Source organism: Pocillopora damicornis, chromosome 13 (assembly GCF_964200805.1).
Source record: "Pocillopora damicornis chromosome 13, jaPocDami1.2, whole genome shotgun sequence".
Lineage (NCBI taxonomy): Eukaryota > Metazoa > Cnidaria > Anthozoa > Scleractinia > Pocilloporidae > Pocillopora > Pocillopora damicornis.
In genome coordinates, this window is record NC_142682.1 from 16,700,421 (window position 1) to 16,717,908 (window position 17,488).

At 39.4% G+C, this 17,488-nt stretch overlaps 1 protein-coding gene across 1 annotated transcript; it reads left to right on the forward strand.

The window, feature by feature from the left end:
* Window positions 1-679: 679 nt before the first annotated feature.
* LOC113681101 (tolloid-like protein 1) lies at window positions 680-17,125 on the forward strand. The gene is made up of 15 exons (XM_089192274.1): window positions 680-1,498; window positions 1,904-2,044; window positions 7,377-7,494; window positions 7,931-8,109; window positions 8,887-9,120; window positions 9,779-10,114; window positions 10,439-10,548; window positions 11,317-11,548; window positions 12,059-12,181; window positions 12,634-12,800; window positions 13,282-13,453; window positions 13,784-13,909; window positions 14,802-14,941; window positions 15,569-15,776; window positions 16,385-17,125. Exons 1-15 carry the CDS (start codon window positions 1,402-1,404, stop codon window positions 16,771-16,773), a joined length of 2,772 nt encoding a protein of 923 aa, XP_089048400.1. The 5' UTR covers window positions 680-1,401; the 3' UTR covers window positions 16,774-17,125.
* The last annotated feature ends 363 nt before the right edge of the window (window positions 17,126-17,488 follow it).

The following is a 17,488-nucleotide window of genomic DNA, read 5'->3' on the forward strand; positions in this document are numbered from 1 at the left end:
AAGGAAAACATTAATAGGTTTTTGGGAGCGTACTTATTCAAAAACAGGAAAAAGCAAAGGTCTTCTGTCTCTTCTCTCCTTCTCCCCATTCATTATTCCTAAGAAGGCTTAGGGCGTTCTCTGCCAGCGGTTTCTTTGGCACTTAAATAACGGCAGCGGAGCCGCGTAAACGAGCGAACACAGTTGGCTTCACGGCTCATTTTCGCGCCCCTGCCACTCAATACGCACATCTACGCAGGTATCAAAATACTGAGCTGTCAATCATTGCAAAGTGGATCGAACACGTCTATTATGAACTTCTTTTTTTACCTGTACTTCTGAGACCGAGACATACGTTTTAGGTGAAAAATCGAGGAAGTTGCCGCCGGAGTTATTTTGGATATATCAGAGGAGGCCGGACATGGCGGGGCAAAATCACACGTTCCATATCAAAAAGTGATTTCCTGCTTTCATACAAAAGTTGCGCCAAATAAAAAATGATTTATAATTTTCTGCCGATCGCATGGTGTACAATGAGCTTCTGCTAGCCGTATAGCTTATTGGGGGGTGCCAGATCCCAACTCAAAGCGATTAACATTTTTCGTTGCTGAATAAACACCGGTGGAATGGTGCAACTTGAGGCGTGATCGTTTTCAAACGGCAAAAACAAATAAAGGGAAGTCCTCAAATAATATCCGGTGCTTAAAAATAATCTGGCTTATTTGCGATATGTGTTCTCAACTGGGTGCCGACAGCCGTCCTGCTGTTGCATCATTTCATTAAGGCTCTCGCAAATGTCGCTATTTCCCTTAAACTGAAACAAAATTTCCTTTTAATGTAAGTTAGGCAATCTTGTGACTAGAGAAACGCTAACATACTGGGCGGAAAGGATAGAAGAGGACAGCTCGGCAGAAGTCCAAAGAAAGTGTTACGTACAAAGGTTTTATTGGCTGACATAAATCACGAAAAGTAGGTGTTAAATATCCGTCATTTGACATTTAATTATGAGCGCTAGGGCCAATCGAGAAACTAATCAGCTCTCACGCTTAAACCGTTGACAATGGTTTCACGGTCTGTTTCTCGGGCCTAAACCTTTCACAAATTTGTCCAACAAAGTTCAGCATTTGATGGAACTTAAGGCCTTGAGATCCTGACGCGCGACAGTTGATTGCTCAGCCACAGGAACAATTATAAATCATCGGTTGACATTTCGCACAATCCACGTAAGGTATTTTTGTAAAGGTGTTGAGAGAGAGGCACCGTTGAGAGACTGCGGTCTTTGTGCCACTGAAAGCGAACTAAAAAACCCACCACTCCCGACGCACCGCTAAAATACTTTAAGATATTTAGGATTATTTGCCTCTTGGCTTAGTTTGTTTTGGTTCAAGCGTTAGACGAACCGACGGTTGACCAAACACAACGATGCTGTTCGTTGGTTTGCTTTTTCTGATGTTTTTCCTGGCCTTTGAGGGCGCCGTAGTTCAAGCTGATGACGAGGATTACGACCCTTGCAAGGCTGGTAAGATTTTTTATCTACGTTTCGTCGTCAATTCCCTTTTCTTGCGTTTCTTTCTTTGTCAAACGAGCCATCTTTCCTCGTGTGAGAAACACGAGTATCAGCGTGCGCTCTTGATCGCTCCTATCAGTTCAGTTGTCAGATTAATAGTCGTAACTAAACAAAGCCATTCCCGCAATTTTCGGATTAAACCGGCTGCTGTTTTCAACCCGTTTCTTTCACGGTCCCCTGAACAATGACGAGATTTTTTAATTCTTTCCCTCATTGGGAAAACTACTTAAACGAAGTCCTGATGCGTACTGTACTTCAGCCCTCTCTGGTTCCCTTTGTCTAAATGCATCAATCATTTGCATCAGATTTTATCGCTTCAGTTAACACAAGCCTTAATACCTAATTTGATGCCTGCAGATGGTATCGTACAGGGTGATATTGCAGTTTCTAAGGCGGACTTGCGTCAAAGCAGAAGGAAAAGGGCTGCGACCGCATTCAACAAGAGGCTTTGGCGAGATGGTGTAATTCCTTTTGAGATAGCAGACGGTGTTTACACAGGTAAGAAAATCGGATCGAATCTGCGTCATACTTCGTTCGATCCCCTAAATGTGGGGCACCAGTTCAAGTTCAAATTCATTGTTTCACTTTTGTGTTGCACATTGAGTGACCTTATGCATGAAAATAGACCTTCTGTTATCGGAAAATAATCCTTCACCAACAGGGTGTATTTTCACTTAACTTCAAGGGAGTCTTGGGCAAAAAAATGCGCTCTCTTGGAGGATTCACTAAAAAGCAAATATCGTTTAGGTATTGCCTTTTTACCGATGACTCTGGCCTTAAGAAGTTTATTTGTAATTACTGTAAAAACCTTTTGTTTAACTTATTTTGCGGATGCCTATCGTTAAGCTTTCCTCACTCATGAATGATGTCATTAGGATCATTCTCGAAAGCGTTTTGCGCGGATCGTCTTTCAGTGCTTAAAGCATTAGAAGAAAGAGTATTCAGTTAAAATTCTTTATCGTAATCCATTAATTTGTCACTTTTTATCATTTGTAAACATAAACATTTAATTTCCTATCAGTTAGTTTAACACAACTATTGCATAATTATTTTTATAAATTACGACAAACCAATGAAACAATCGTTTATTGACAATTTTCGGTCCTTGTTGCAAAGTTAAAACTGGGTCTCTGATATTGATTTGGAGTCCTATACCTTCAGTGTATTGGGTTCACTAACCAAAGGATCGTGGATGTCTTTCTAAGTGGGCCAGTCATAAAAATCTTCGAGTAAAAAAGGGAACAACGACCCAATGAAAACTGTTAATGCCGAATACCCCAAAGTGGCCTTTTCCCATTGATTGTATTGAATACCCAAGGCGTAGGTTACTTATGTCACTGACGTTTCAGCGACGCTAGTAAGATTATCACAGTAGGAATTGAGCCACGCTACCCCCACTACACCACGTTTTGCCGACAATGGAACTAAAGTATTTTAATGAAAATGAAAAGTTAATCCCCTCATTTGTATCATTTATTCGCCTTCATGAGCCATTTAGAGTGTCTTCAAACGGTCTATGAAGGCGGAAAAATACTACGAATGAGTCCATTAACATTTTATGTAACTTTATTGGCATATTCAGCCCAAGATGTAATTTAGATATGCAATTTGTTTTAAGGCTTTATTCATAACTCTCTTGGATTTTGTTCGTCTCATGTCAACAATTATTCACTACGAAAACATAGTGTGGTGTGCTTGTGACTTCTGATAGTGTTCCCCGTAAACCTATCCGCTTTTCTACTGGATGGAACAGCGGTCTTCCTTTCGTTCTTTTTATCAAAGGTTCCATTTTGTAGCTTTCACATCTATTTCCTAGCGCTGCGCGGGACCTAATTCTGATTTGCCTTCGTAAATTCTATAATGTGAAGGAGACGTCGGAAGGGGAGTTCCTCACGAGCCATGGTGAAACACACTCTCGTCAGGTTCGCTTTGAGCTCTACGGTTGATCGGCGATTTTATGAGCATAAGCTCCTACAAAATATGTGAGCTTAAGTTTTAAAAACATAATTCATAGCGAAACATTCATTATGGTGTCACGAAATGAAATCGATCCTAGAATAATTTACAAGGTCCTATTTTAGGAATTCGTATACGCAAACCCAAAGCAATCTTGTGACAGTCTAACTGGCAACATTGTGATCTGATTATCTGTGAGGCGGCGCTAATTTTTTTATCCGTTTAAAATGTAAGCGAGTGGTTCATTATCGGCTTAGGAAGTAATTACGGGACTAAGGTTTGTCTTGGACGTTTTCGAGGGTGGAACGTTACTCCTACTGCTGCATTTGCAGCATTTCAGCTGGGCCCTAGACTCCCAAGATCTCATTAGTGATTCTCCTTACTGTCTGCTATACAGTTCTTCTGATGAAGCTTTTGAGAATTTGGTATTGGATCTACTAATAATCCCCTGATTGATACTTTTCTTGGTTCTCATCTAGTCTTATTGATTTTGTATTGATATTGTGAGGAGAAATTCTGTTTTTGTCACTCATGGGAGTTAAAGGGTTAAAGAATTTCTTCAGCTCTCTTTAATTAATATCAAATCCATTTGCTTCATATTCAATGAATATTTTCGTCTGCGATAATCGAGGAATTGTTCCTCCGAGAGGAATTCGTAGCCGTTGTAAGATCTCTCCTTTTGTTTTTCGGAAATATCAAAAGGTCAGGTCAACAGAATGTAACTTAACGCTGACAGCAATTTCCTGGCGGCAGATTGGCAGTTTGGTGGCAGCATTTATTGAAACGACGCAAACAATTACTTAATAAAGATTCTTTTCACAGAAACTTATTCTTGGCCAGGAATTAAACAATAAAACTCACAAAATTATGCAGAAGAATGATAATGCATACATGGGAAGGGGTGAACGAGGAGAAAGAAGGATACAGACTTCGCAATGAGGCAAAGATTTTGCAAATTGTTTTGGGGATGATAAGTGCATAGGCTAGCTTATATTACATCTGACATCAAAATAGTGTCCACTGGCCACTCGCGTAGAGGAGTAAAACTCGATGGGAAAGGATACACCAGGGTACAAAAGGATATAAACAATTTCTTTGAAGCATGGTTTTTAGCAAATTGTTTTGGCGATGAAAGCTTCATAGGCCTACCAGAATGACATCTGACATCAAAATAATGTTCATTAGAGACTCCTGAAAAGAAGTAGCAGTCCATGGAATGAGTAGCGGAGGGAAAAGATGGATATGGATCATATCGCTTTCAGTGAAACCCAGATTTTGCAAATTGGTTCGGTTATGATAACTCCATAGGCAGTTACTTCAGTATAGGTGGAAATCTTGGTCATTCTTCTCGTTTGGGAGTGAGTTAAACAACTGGTTTAATCGGATTAGTTCATAATCTTCTAAACAATTAATTTGTAATATCTTAAACACGGGCTTCCAAGTAATCCAGTGATCTTGCAATCATCGCACACTTTAGATCCACAGTTTTCAAATTCCGTACTCGTTCCACATTATACTTAAAAAGCGGAGGTAAGCTTTTAATAATCGTTAACCAGCTTTTCGCCCTCTCAAAATTCAAAAATTATATTCTCAAGTTATGTTCAATAAACTTTTAAAAATGACACTGGACATTGAACTACACAAGAAATGGTTTGAAAAATAAAAAATTTTAGATGATTTTTTCGCTGTTGATGCAAGTTGTAGCTTGTGTAAAAGTCTTTCCGTTCCCAAGAGATTATCCAAGAGGACATAGGGATTATTGTGCGGGAGTCGCGCGCAGGAAAGAAACGAAAGGGAATAATTGCATTGACAGCAGAAGATTTTTCTCCCTAATTCCTGGCCCCTTCCACCACACTTAATTTTTAGCTTACTTTCGCTCCATGCCTCTGCGTGACTTTCGCATAGTTCATGCTTTCTCGCTTGGATAAAAGGAAACGGAAAAGAGTGTTTCACGAGCTACATGGGTTGCACCGACTTGGGTACTTCTCAGTACAGGCTCATATGGCCGTGTTCATATGTTCTTTTGAAGCGAATAAGAAAAACTAATTCGTTGCGCCAAGGTTTACATTTATGTAGCCATTTCCGATTTGAAACTGTTGATGCTCTGATGATATCTGAACGAGCGTGTATGGCTTTCTGAGCTAAATTGATCTCAAAAGGATTAGCTTTATCGTTCTAGAAGATTCATTTGTGTCGGAAATTCTTCTAAACTTTATTTATAAAATTTATCTTGAAATCAAAATGAAGTTGAAATTTGAAACTTTTTATAGACAGGTTCTTTGATGGAGTGCTCGTTGTGTTACCAAGCTGTAGGTTCTTTCCAAGGTCTTTAAATGCGTATTTCACGCATACACTGCGTGGTAGATGCGAGACGGGCAGATATTTCATCTTGGTGTTGAAATTTGCAACAACAAAAAAGGATACTTGTTTTTGCCTTTTTCATATAGTAAGTAGATTAGCACGTCGTATCTCGGAGAGGCCACCTCTCAGGCACGATGATGCTGATCCGATAATTTATTATTAAAAAACCAGGGACGTTATCTTTAAATAGCTATGCGAAGTATTTCCTACAATTAAATTAGTGATATTAAGTTAATGATCATTTGTCATCGATTGACAGGGAGTGAAACAAATACGGAGCTTTTATAGACAAAATTGTAAGACAAAATTGTAAGACAAAATATTTGCGGTAAAAAAGCTGGTGTCCAAATTCCGTCAACATAAGTGTAACGAATGAATGGATACATTAAGATTTAAACTAAGCCTTTAATAATAAGTCTCAAACTCTAAGTACAAGGTCTCAAGTTCAAGGTCTTTGCATCATGATTTGCTAAATAATCCGATCACGTGCGTTGTGCCTAAAAACAAACAAACAAACATACATAAACAAAGCTTTCCAAGGGGGGAGTGAAAATAAAAAATTGTAGCTCGGTATGCTTCATGCTCAATAGGAACATTTGTGGCTGTCAAGGAAAAGTAAAGGAAAAGTGAAGGAAAAGCTTTCAATCACTATTGCACAATGCAGTAGTCAACTTAGTACATCATCGTGACATTTTTCTGGAAATTCTTGACGTAATTTGGGTAGTTGAAACACCATGTGGTATATTGAATATCGCTATAAGTCCGCCAGTTTTCTGATACTTCCGTAATTAAACCGGATAAAAGCTTGATTGATGTCTAGACATAAATTGAAACGTACTTTCTCTTGACTAGTGTATATTGCAGGCAGCTGAATCCCGCCGGGTGATCGCAAAGTAAACTGTTTTCATCATTCCAGATTTTTCCGACATAATACCCGATCGTCTCTGTTGTTCGGGTAAGAACGAGGAGGCACGTTTTAGTTCCTTATATGCCTAGATTTCTGCAGTTTTCCAGCATCTTCCCTGGAAAACTCTTGTTTTGGCATAGGTAAAGTCTGAGTGAGATTCCTCACCTTCTGCCCTTCGAGAAATATTACAACCCACCTCCCAAAATGGCCACCTCCCTACTGCGGTTCTCTGCGTACTCTGCCCTTTCCCAAAGGTGACCTTTTTGGTTGTGGAAAGGTTCGACTACATACCTCAATTTAACCCTTTAACTCCCAAGATTTGATTGTCAATTCCTCCCTCTAGATGCTACACATTTTCTTGTTAATCAGTTATGAGAATTTAGTGTTAGATCAAGATAACAATTTCTACGTGATAAGTTGGAGTTTTCTCAATACCTGTTTGCTGGATAATTTATGGATATTATAGGGAGAAATTACATGCCAAACACTTGTGGGAGTTACAGGGTTAAGAGGCTGTACTGTTTAGAACCAGATCTCTAATTTGATCATGCGATCTACTGTCTTATCAACAAAATCATGAAAGTCCATGTATTTCCCTTCCCACAGGAGATCAGAGAGCGGTTATCTTACAAGCCATGCGTCATTGGGAAAACACTACTTGCTTAACATTCATTGAGCGAACGACAGAGAAAGACTATATTTACTTCCATAAAGGACGCTGTGGGTTAGTATTTGGTATTTGCTTTCTGCGATCGTGTTTTGTAAATTACTCAGTCAACAGTCACGCAAGGGACGAGGAATCAAAACTAAGTGTTCACCTCATCGATATGGGTAAAAATTGTTGAAACGGGCAAATTTTTCCCTCGCCACTCGTAGCCTTTTATTGTCATAAGCTTATTAGACAAGTTGACAAGGTCTGCGTCAGGAGAATCTCTGACGTTGCTTAGCAATAGCTACGCGAAACACTTACCTTAAAGGAAGTGAGTTCAATTGGTACCATAAATGAAGGAGCGGTGAAAATTATAAAAAGAGGAGAGAACAACCAAATTGAAGAGTCGAAACTTCAACACATATTTATTTTACAATATATGTTATAGATGCCAAAATAATTTGGATCTTCTACCTTTTATGTTCCTTCTAATAACATTCTTTTTTCTCAGCTGCTGCTCGTATGTTGGACGCAAGGGGAATGGGCGTCAAGGGATTTCTATTGGCAAGAATTGCGACAAGTTTGGCATAGTGGTGCACGAGATTGGACACACAGTGGGGTTCTGGCACGAGCATACGCGGCCTGATCGGGCTGACTTTGTTAACATTTTCAGGGAGAATATAAAGAAAGGTTAGTAGTACATTGAAATCCATAGACGTGTTTACCCATTGGGTTGCGAAGATTTGTACACATTAAGAAGGGTCTCAGTGGGTTTAACCGATAGCCGTAAACCGCCAAAAAATTCAACCGTTAGTCGTAAAAAAGAGGTAACAAACAGTAACAAAATTTCTGGTGACTACTATGGAAAGATAATAACTGTTAGCCGTAAATTGGCCATAGTTTTAACCGTCAGCCGTAAAAGCCATCCCCCCATTAAGACTCTCATTAAGAGGCGCGGGTACGTAATGGCATCGGAGCAATTATTGAGCCTCAAACTCCTTTAGTAAAGTGTGGATAACGCTATCCACTCCATAAATTTCTATTCAGAAGATAGCGTAGTAAGTTTTATTAACAGTTATCCACTGGATAGCGATTTACCCATTGAATAGCGTTATCCGCCCCTTGGACAGCTTCCGATCTCTTCACTATTCACATGCAAACTGACACCAATCGCGACTTTATCACTCGCCTTTTCCGCCTTTTTACTAAGGCTTTTTATATGCGTGTCATCATTGCTTTCTTTCCTTGCAAATTTTTATAAGATTTGATCGATCGTTGTCATGGCTTTAATCACTTTGGTTTTGATTTTACAACGACGAATTTCCAAAAATAGACCTATTAATAATAGCAGTTGAGTTTTTCGTGATGGTTTTTGTTACATTGCGTTCTCTTACTTACAATTCTTAATTTCTTTGTTTGCCTTTCTTCCTTTTACCAATTTTTGTTGTTGTTGTGTTTTGTTTTTAGGTGAAGAACATAACTTTCTAAAACTCAGTTCCGCAGAAATAAATTCTTTGAACGAGCCTTATGATTATGCATCCATCATGCACTACGGGAAATACACGTTTGCGAGGGAAGGCCATCAAGTAACGATTTTGCCCAAAAAGAATTCACAAACGGATCTTACCCCTGAAATTGGACAAAGGGAAAAGCTCAGTATTGGAGATATCAGACAAACTGAAAAAATGTACCGCTGTCCAGGTTGGTAGATTACATGAACGTTTATCACAAGCTTCTCATTAATCTCAATCAGTGTAGTCCTGCTGGAATATGACGTCCATTTTTAGACAGTTGTTGCATGAAGTTGACAGAAATATATTTCCAATGTAAGATCTGACACCCGCTGGAAATAGACGGAAACTCGATTTTCCTTCGCAGTGCGCATTCTAGGTCGCTCGTTATTACTTTAAGTTCTAGTTGGATTCTATTAATATGTTTCCGCTCTTATCGGCTCTTTCCTTCGCAGTAGGCACTCTTGGTGGCTCGTAATTACTCTAAGTTCTCGTTGGCCTCTTGTGATATGTTTTCGCTCTGACTGGGTTTTGTGATTGCTTTAGTTTTGATTTTACGACACTCAACCTTAGTGCGCTCTATGTCAGAAGTGGCTCCCTGAGGTCGTTATACCAAAATAAACACAGTTTTTACCAGGAGAGCGAAAGGAAGGTATTTTCTTAAACAAGTTTAAGATCATGACGGCACGCCTTCTTCCTTCTTTTGGGGCTTACCGTTCTTAGGTAACGCCGCGAGACCTGCGACAAGTTGTTTTTGAGCATAAAGTAATTCAATTTGACTATTGAGAAACTTCTTACACGGTAATATGGATTTGTCTTTAAAATGTACATTGCTATTATTCAATTAGAATGTGGAAGAGCACTACATGAGCGCGCTGATACGTTTTCGTCTCCTGGATTCCCCAAGAGTCAGAAGTACAAGTTATGTGTGTGGCGCATTGCTGTGACGCCGGGGGAGCGAGTCTCTCTTAATTTTACCGTCTTTAGTCTCAGAAGAAGCTCAGGAAAATGCAGGGACGAGTACGTGGAGGTTCGGGACGGTCATTCCAAGTCTTCGCCTGTGATTGGTCGATATTGTGGGAAGAGAGTGCCACCTTTAATATGGTCTACAGGGAATAGATTGTGGATAAAGTATCAGTCGTCTGAAGTTGTAGGAAAGCAAGGATTCAAGGCAAGTTACAAAGGTAAGAAAAAATTCGTGTGGTAATTGAAGAAACCTGAAGAAACCAGTCGCCACTTAGCGCCCGCGTGTAAAAGTAATTACGGATCCTGTGTTACCTTACGGTAGCAAGAGCACCGCTGTGAGAGTAAGGGCGCAATCAGACTGGAGAAAAAGGAATGACTTACGATAGGAATGACTTACGAAAGGGAATAAAAAAGAAAAAGAAGAGAATAAGGGAAGAAATTTTGTATTTGCGGTAAGATGGAGGAAAAGGACTCGATAAGACAAAGACCTGTTTTTTGTAGGATTTATTATTTTAAGGCATGATTTGTATCGTTATTTGCAGCGGTATGTGGTGGTGACATAACTTCTCTTCAAGGAACCATTCAGTCACCGAAGTATCCGCAGTGGTATCCATACAACAAGAAGTGTACTTGGAAAATTACTTTGCCAGCGGTTCGTAACACGTTCAGATACCATGATTATAAATGTTTATCATTATTGCAGGGGTGTCTGTGTTTTGTAAGTTTGTGATGATTTACCTGCGTTTGAATAACAAGGAATGACGAGCGGTATGATCGCTGCGAGTCAATGTTAGTATCTGAACAACTGCACGCCTACCCCTCCCCTACCTTGTTATCTGTTGACTGTTACTGGGTTAGGGGAGGGGTACACAATGTAAGTGCACAGATGCTCAGATACTGACAGTCATCCATTATTTCTGCCGAACGGAAAAACTGTCCATTTTTATACCCTACAGCTGTTTAAAACATGCCTTAACAACTTAATGTCTTCAAATTAGCTTCTTGGGGGAAGTGAGCTACAACGTAGCTTGCGAAACTGGTGTTATTTTTTTTACGCTTTTTGGGGGAGCGGAGGAAAAAGCGAGCGCGAGGAGAGCGCGAAAGGCGCATCACGGGTAAAAATTTGTTTTTTCTTCTTGTCTAGAGAGGGGTTCAGATAAAAAATTCTGATCTTCCATGTGGAATTGAACCTGAAACCTTCGGATTCCTCTCCCTATCGCTCTACCACTGCGCCACAGGGACTCCATATGGAGAGCTCAGTCGTTACCAGGGTCATATGAGACACGTATCCCACATACTGTTGGGATCAGCTATGCATATATGCTTTTACGAACTCCTCCATTGTTTCACATGCAAGTTTATGGGCCTGATTCTTGATCATATAACTTAACAAGAGCTTTTGTGAATAATTATTTCTCAGCATTTTAGGGTTGGAATTCGCTTTATTGATTTCGATATCGAGAGCCATAGCGAGTGTCTGTATGATTATCTTCAAATAAAAGACGGACCTGAGGACTCCTCGTCCTTACTAGGACGATACTGTGGGAAAAAAATTCCTCAGGAGCTGAGGAGCAATTCCAGTCAGGTGACAATTCAGTTCTCTTCAGATGGAACCGTAAATAAACCTGGCTTCTACTTGAACTTTTTCTCAGGTAATCTATTGTTTGTCTTTTGATGTGGTTGCCATAAGAGCGCGATCTGGAACGTTTTTGATCGGTTATGCCGAATGATACCGGAGGCTGCGGCTACTTTAGATACAGGAGTATCTGACAATCTGATGTTTAAGTTTTAGTTATGGGAGCTGAATGGAAACTGGTTGTTACAGTTATTAGACATTGTGGGAAGGAAGGGGTTTTTTAAGATGCGCTTTTTGAAAATTCTGAGAGTAGAAAATGGCTTAATAGTTATGTCGGCCGAAAGATTACTCTAAGAGAACACAGAGAGAAAGAACGAAAAAAAAAAGCATTAAACTTAACCCTCATATGAGGCTAGGTTCGGAAATTTAACTCTGCACTCTAATGAGTCGTGATATAATTCGTCACCATTCCATTAAAGATTGGTTCATCTTGCCCGCTGGAGCTGAACAAGGAATGTGAGTCATACTACTGGAGGATCTTAGAGCCAGTATTACGATGATTATGATGTAATATGTTATTTTTCAGAGATGAACGAGTGTAAAACCAACAATGGCGGATGCCAACAAATCTGTGTGGATACCATTGGTGGCCACCGTTGTTCATGTGACCCTGGTTACGAGCTGAGGTCGAATAACAAAGATTGCGAAGGTAGGGGGAGCAAACAATATTGCAAGGAGCAGGGAATAGAAAAGAACGCTGTTGGTATCACAATTTTTGTTAGAAACGCCCATACGTTAATTTGGCTCAAGCATTCATATGGTCTTGAAGATTTGAATTCAAAATTAATGCATGCATTCTTTTACCGGGGCACGAATGACTCTTTTGCTGCTGCATATGTCTCTGAATATTCCACGGTTATAACTACCTAACGACGACTCTTGACCAATGTCCAGTCCCGTGCGACGATAGAACGGGATTTTTCGAGAGGGATGTGAGCTGGAGTAAGATCTGTTGCCATTTCACTGGCATAGCGAATAACGAGTCCGGGTAAATTTCAGTAGAAGGGCTAAGTAATTCTTCTTCAATTCATCACACTCACAAACACTGCGTGTGTTTTTGAGTGCGTTAACGTCTCTAATTCTAAATGACGATTTACACAGGTGCCTGTGGAGGAACACTAAGGGCTCCTAACGGAAACATAACGTCACCAAGCTACCCCGGTAACTATCCCAAGAATAAACGCTGCCTTTGGAAAATCATGGGACCCGAAGGACAAAAGATATCACTGAAGTTTGACAAGTTTCAATTGGAGGGAACTGGAAATGGAGTAAGTTTGTATAGTTTTTCAGAAAAAAATTTTAAATTTCGTCTGGAATCAACAACCGAGAAACGTATGATGCTTATTAACGGTATAGGAATACCCCAGGATATTTGTATTTCCTAAATAGTGTGATAAAATTAACTTTGAATTCAAATTGCACTCTCCAGCGTGGTCAAAGTGGTTCTAGAATCTTATATGTTTTAGTTCTTGTCATCTACGACAATCCTACCCTGAATATTTGATTATACTTTACTTCTGGGCTTGAACCATGACCTGTACAAAAGATATACACAGTCCAATAAACTTCGTTATAGGAAATTCAAAGGTGAATGTATCGTAAGACTCTGTAAGTGTTTCCATCACACCGAAATTTGTAGAACACTATCGGAATAAGAGGCGAGTGTTTTTCCTCCTCTTATTGCCATGTTTTAACTTTTCGATTTTTGCCATATAGCAAAGCTTTATGCCTCACTGCTTAATTATTCAGGTTTGCCAGTACGATTACGTCAAAGTAAAAGATAAGAACGATCAGGTTCTTGGAACGTTTTGTGGTGGAAAGATTCCTCAAACAGTGACCAGCTCTTCAAACCTCATGTGGGTGGAGTTCGAGTCAGATCACTCTCAATCTCGGGCTGGATTCTCTGCTGTGTATTATGCAGGTAACTGAGGCAGAATGAAGATCAGTATAAGGACCTTATACGCTCTTGAACAATCGAGAGGTAGTTGTTCCAATTTACTTGGAGGCTTTATATGGGAACGAAGTGAATCACTCATTTTTCACTCAGCTCGGAAGATTGCCTTAAAATTCGTGTTACTCTATGTTCTTCAGTTGTTTTTGTTCGTCATGGACATGACTCGGCGAATCTGAAGTACATTACTCGATCCAGCATAGCCTATTGCATTCCCCTCTGCTGAATCCCATGTGAATCCTTAAGATTAATACTTTTTTTTCAAAAAGAAGTATCAGAGTTTTCCTTTTTCCCTTTAAGATAAAGACGAATGTCAAAATAACAACGGTGGATGCCAGGATAAATGTATGAACACAGCTGGCAGTTACATCTGTTCCTGCAGAGAAGGGTTTGTTCTTCAGAAGGACAAGCATAGCTGTAAAGAAGGTGATAACTGTTTGAGACCTGTCCCTGACTTTTCAATTCCTATTAGTAAAGTGGGAATCATTTAGGCCGGGTGGCTTGTCAGAACTCAAGCGTCTTTTATAGCTAAATAAAACGAGGTTTTTTAGAAATATCATTTCATCTATATCGCTAAATTGAAAGTTACAAATATTGTTTTCAACATATGAATCTAGTATGTAACCTATAATGCTATTGGGCTCCCCTTGCCGTAGCTCAGTAGAAAAGCATCGGACCGCGCATCCCGAAGGCCTGTGGTCAGAGCGCTAATGGAAAACTCAGCTTTTCATCTTCGTCCCTTACTGGAGGCTAAACGAAACAAACTTCTCTTTTTTTTTCTACAATCACAATTACCTATCTTTTTATTCTTCTTACTTTACGACATCTCTACATCGCTGATCCTCACACACTTGTCACAAATGAACTCAGTAGTGGCCTGCTCTTCCTCTGAGTTCTTTGAAGGTCATCATTAGGGGAACAGCGGAGAGCGAAATTTTAGTTTTAAGGTTTCAATCTGAAGATTGGTATGTTCGATTTTCTCTCCGGGACCAAAATTTGTGTTCAAATACCTAAACGCTTTCATATTGAAATATATAACACTTGTATTCCGTTGGAAAGACTTGACATTTCCGGTTCAGATTTCCCACTCCAGCCAGGTCAGGTTCAAATCCCACCCCCCCCTCCCCCGGGTACGCACGACGGTCAAAGAGAGGGGGGGGGTAGGGGGGAAGTTGAGACTTGATCTTGATTTTGAACTGATTGGCGCATAAATGGCCATAACTCACGTTTTTCTTTGTCCGATGCTTGTAACGAAAGGAGTAACACATTTCTTGAAAATTTTTCTTTACTTAATAAATTGATTTGCTTTTTTTTAAAGTAAATGGCTGTGGTGGTGCTCTGACAGCCTTATCTGGTGAAATAACATCTCCGAATTACCCAGGATCTTACCAATCAAACAGAGATTGTACGTGGAAAATTGTTGTCCCACCAGGAAGTCACATACAGCTTACCTTCAACGTATAGTATATTTATTGTTTAAGAGTGAATGCTAAAATGCATATGGCTTTGGATTCTACCGCAAAATAAATGTTTACGGTAGAACCAATTACTTACTTTTCTTGTTGTTTACCGAAACCGCCTCGTAAACAATCTTGCATTTCAGTAATCGTTTAAATCAAGCATATTTTTGTTCCTGTCGAGGTTTTTATGTGTTCGCTTATATTTTGCTATTTGAGAGTGCCTTTGTAGTAATTATTCTTTTATTGATTTTTTTATTGTTGAGAGGACTTACAGCTTGCACTGGAAAGATATTTTTTACTTCACTTAAACAACCAGCCCATAAAGAAATATCGAATTCAGTTGATGGTCTAATATCGGCGCCAAAGTTTGACTTCAATCGAATAACCAGCCCTTAGCGTTTTTAAGACTGAAGTTTTTTTCACTTTGCTGTTGCCTGTTTCCTTGATGAAGTAATTAATTTATCCTTTGATAACATAAATTCACTCAATCACCATATGACGAAAAAAAAAAAAAGTAAGACGCAACCGAACTAAACCGCCGCACCGTAGTTTAAGCCTTTCATTATCAGTCTCCTCTAAACCGTATGATTTACCTAATAAACGCATCTTCGACTTACTTTACTAGGAAATCGACATTGAATATCATGAGAACTGCTCTCTTGACTACGTAGAAGTGTTCTCGGGTACTGGCCAACAAGCCGTGAGCCTGGGCCGATATTGCGGAAGGAGAATTTCTGCAGATATTCATTTTTCCAGAGCTCATAAAATGTTGGTGAAATTTCACTCGGATAAATTGATCAGCCACACAGGGTTCAGAGCACAGTATACTGCAGGTCAGTCGTTGTATTTAAATTCTTCGGCAGAAATTCTTTCGTGGGGCCTGGGTTTTATTTCCTATAACCTGAATTTATATACGTGGGTTAAGTTCGCTGTTTCGTCTCATCCTTTCTCTTAGGGCTCTCTTACCGAGTTCTTCGATTTCCCCTTCAAGTAGTCCAAGTTCGCACAGTGAGCCTTCTTAAAATATTTCGAAATATCTCTGTTCCCCGAAAGGGGAAACATTAAGATTTGAAACAGATGAACGGTCACTTTCTTGACCCGAAAATCTGAACTAGCTTTGAATAGAAACAGATTTACTTTGCTTTATCGTTTTTTCATTTTCACCTTGTCAGTTTTCAAGGCTGATCTACGGCCGTTTAGCTCGCTTTTAGTTCCCCGGCCCTACTTTGCCATCTTTATACATTTTCTCCTTAACATATACAGCCTTACGGAACATTCAACCAATATATCCAAGTTCATAGAGCGATTTAGGTATCTACAAAAATGCTTTGCTTTCTTTTCATTTCCATAATTAGGAGGATAATCTCATCAATTTTAGAAAACTCGTTCTACTTCTTATTTCTTTTCTTTTGTTTTCATATTGTTCTTTTTTTCTTTGTAGTGTGCAGTGCAAATCTTCACGTATCAAATAACAAACGTCAGTTCTTCTCTCATCCAAGTTATGGCAGCGACAATTACAAATCAAACCTCCGGTGTTCATGGCGGCTGACTACTCGGCCTGGATATATTATTCGTTTGCGATTCAAGCAGTTTGACGTTGAAAACGAGAAGCTCTGTGGATACGATTACGTCATCATCCGCGACGGAACTAACAACACCGCCCCACTACTGGGACGAGCTTGCGGTCAGACGTCGACTCAATCTTCGCACGAGTTCGTATCAACCGGAAATCGAATGTGGATAAAATTTGAAACGGACTTGACAAACAACAGGAAAGGTTTCATTGCAGAGTATTTTAGATCACGCAAAAATGAAAAACGATCGTTATAGGAAAAGACAGTAGCAGTCGCTTTATGTATGTGGAAAAATTTTCTTAGCGCTAAAGCAGAAATGTTAAGACAGCCTTAAAAAAATCCCTGTTACGCTATTAAGTCATAACCGGCTAATCAAATAAGGTAAACGTAAAAAAATATTTTTAACTAAAGCAAGAGTTATTTTTATTTATTACTCTTAGTACGTTTCAACCTGCTACACTTTTTAGGGATTTGCAATAACCTGTGATTTGTACTTTCCCGGACTGTTTTGTTCAAATTTCTTCTTAATGTGATATTGTGTAGTTTTTTTTTTAATTTATTCTATGCCGCTGAAAAAAGAATAAAATACAAAATATATATATATAAAAGATTCCAGAGTTTCTATGGTCGTCAAATAGAAGATTTGCGTTATCTACGTTAACAACAGTTTTCTAAAAATACATAAAGTACATTTTCATGCGATTTTTAATGAAGCATTTCTCAGGAATGCAAGCTTTGTCTTCTTTGTTCTCGTTTGTCTTTATGGTGGCACCTTTTCGAGAGAAGGAATTACGCATTCAGCTCCTAACTTAGCCTATGCGTCTTGACCAGACTGTAAAGCTGATTTGCTGGAGACCGTGTTCCGTATTAATGGACACTTATTTTATGATGCCGTGACAGAATATCGCGTTGATACATGTTAAGGACACATGGACCCTGTGGAAACATCAACTGAGCTTGCACCTTTCCTG

What these genes read in the sequence shown, in the direction of transcription:
- LOC113681101 (XM_089192274.1), top strand. Translation starts at nt 1,402, where the DNA reads ATGCTGTTCGTTGGTTTGCTTTTTCTGATGTTTTTCCTGGCCTTTGAG. An exon ending in ATTCAAGGCAAGTTACAAAG is followed by an intron (nt 10,115 to 10,438) that starts GTAAGAAAAAAT and finishes CGTTATTTGCAG; the next exon opens with CGGTATGTGGTGGTGACATA. An exon ending in CTCTGCTGTGTATTATGCAG is followed by an intron (nt 13,454 to 13,783) that starts GTAACTGAGGCA and finishes TTTCCCTTTAAG; the next exon opens with ATAAAGACGAATGTCAAAAT.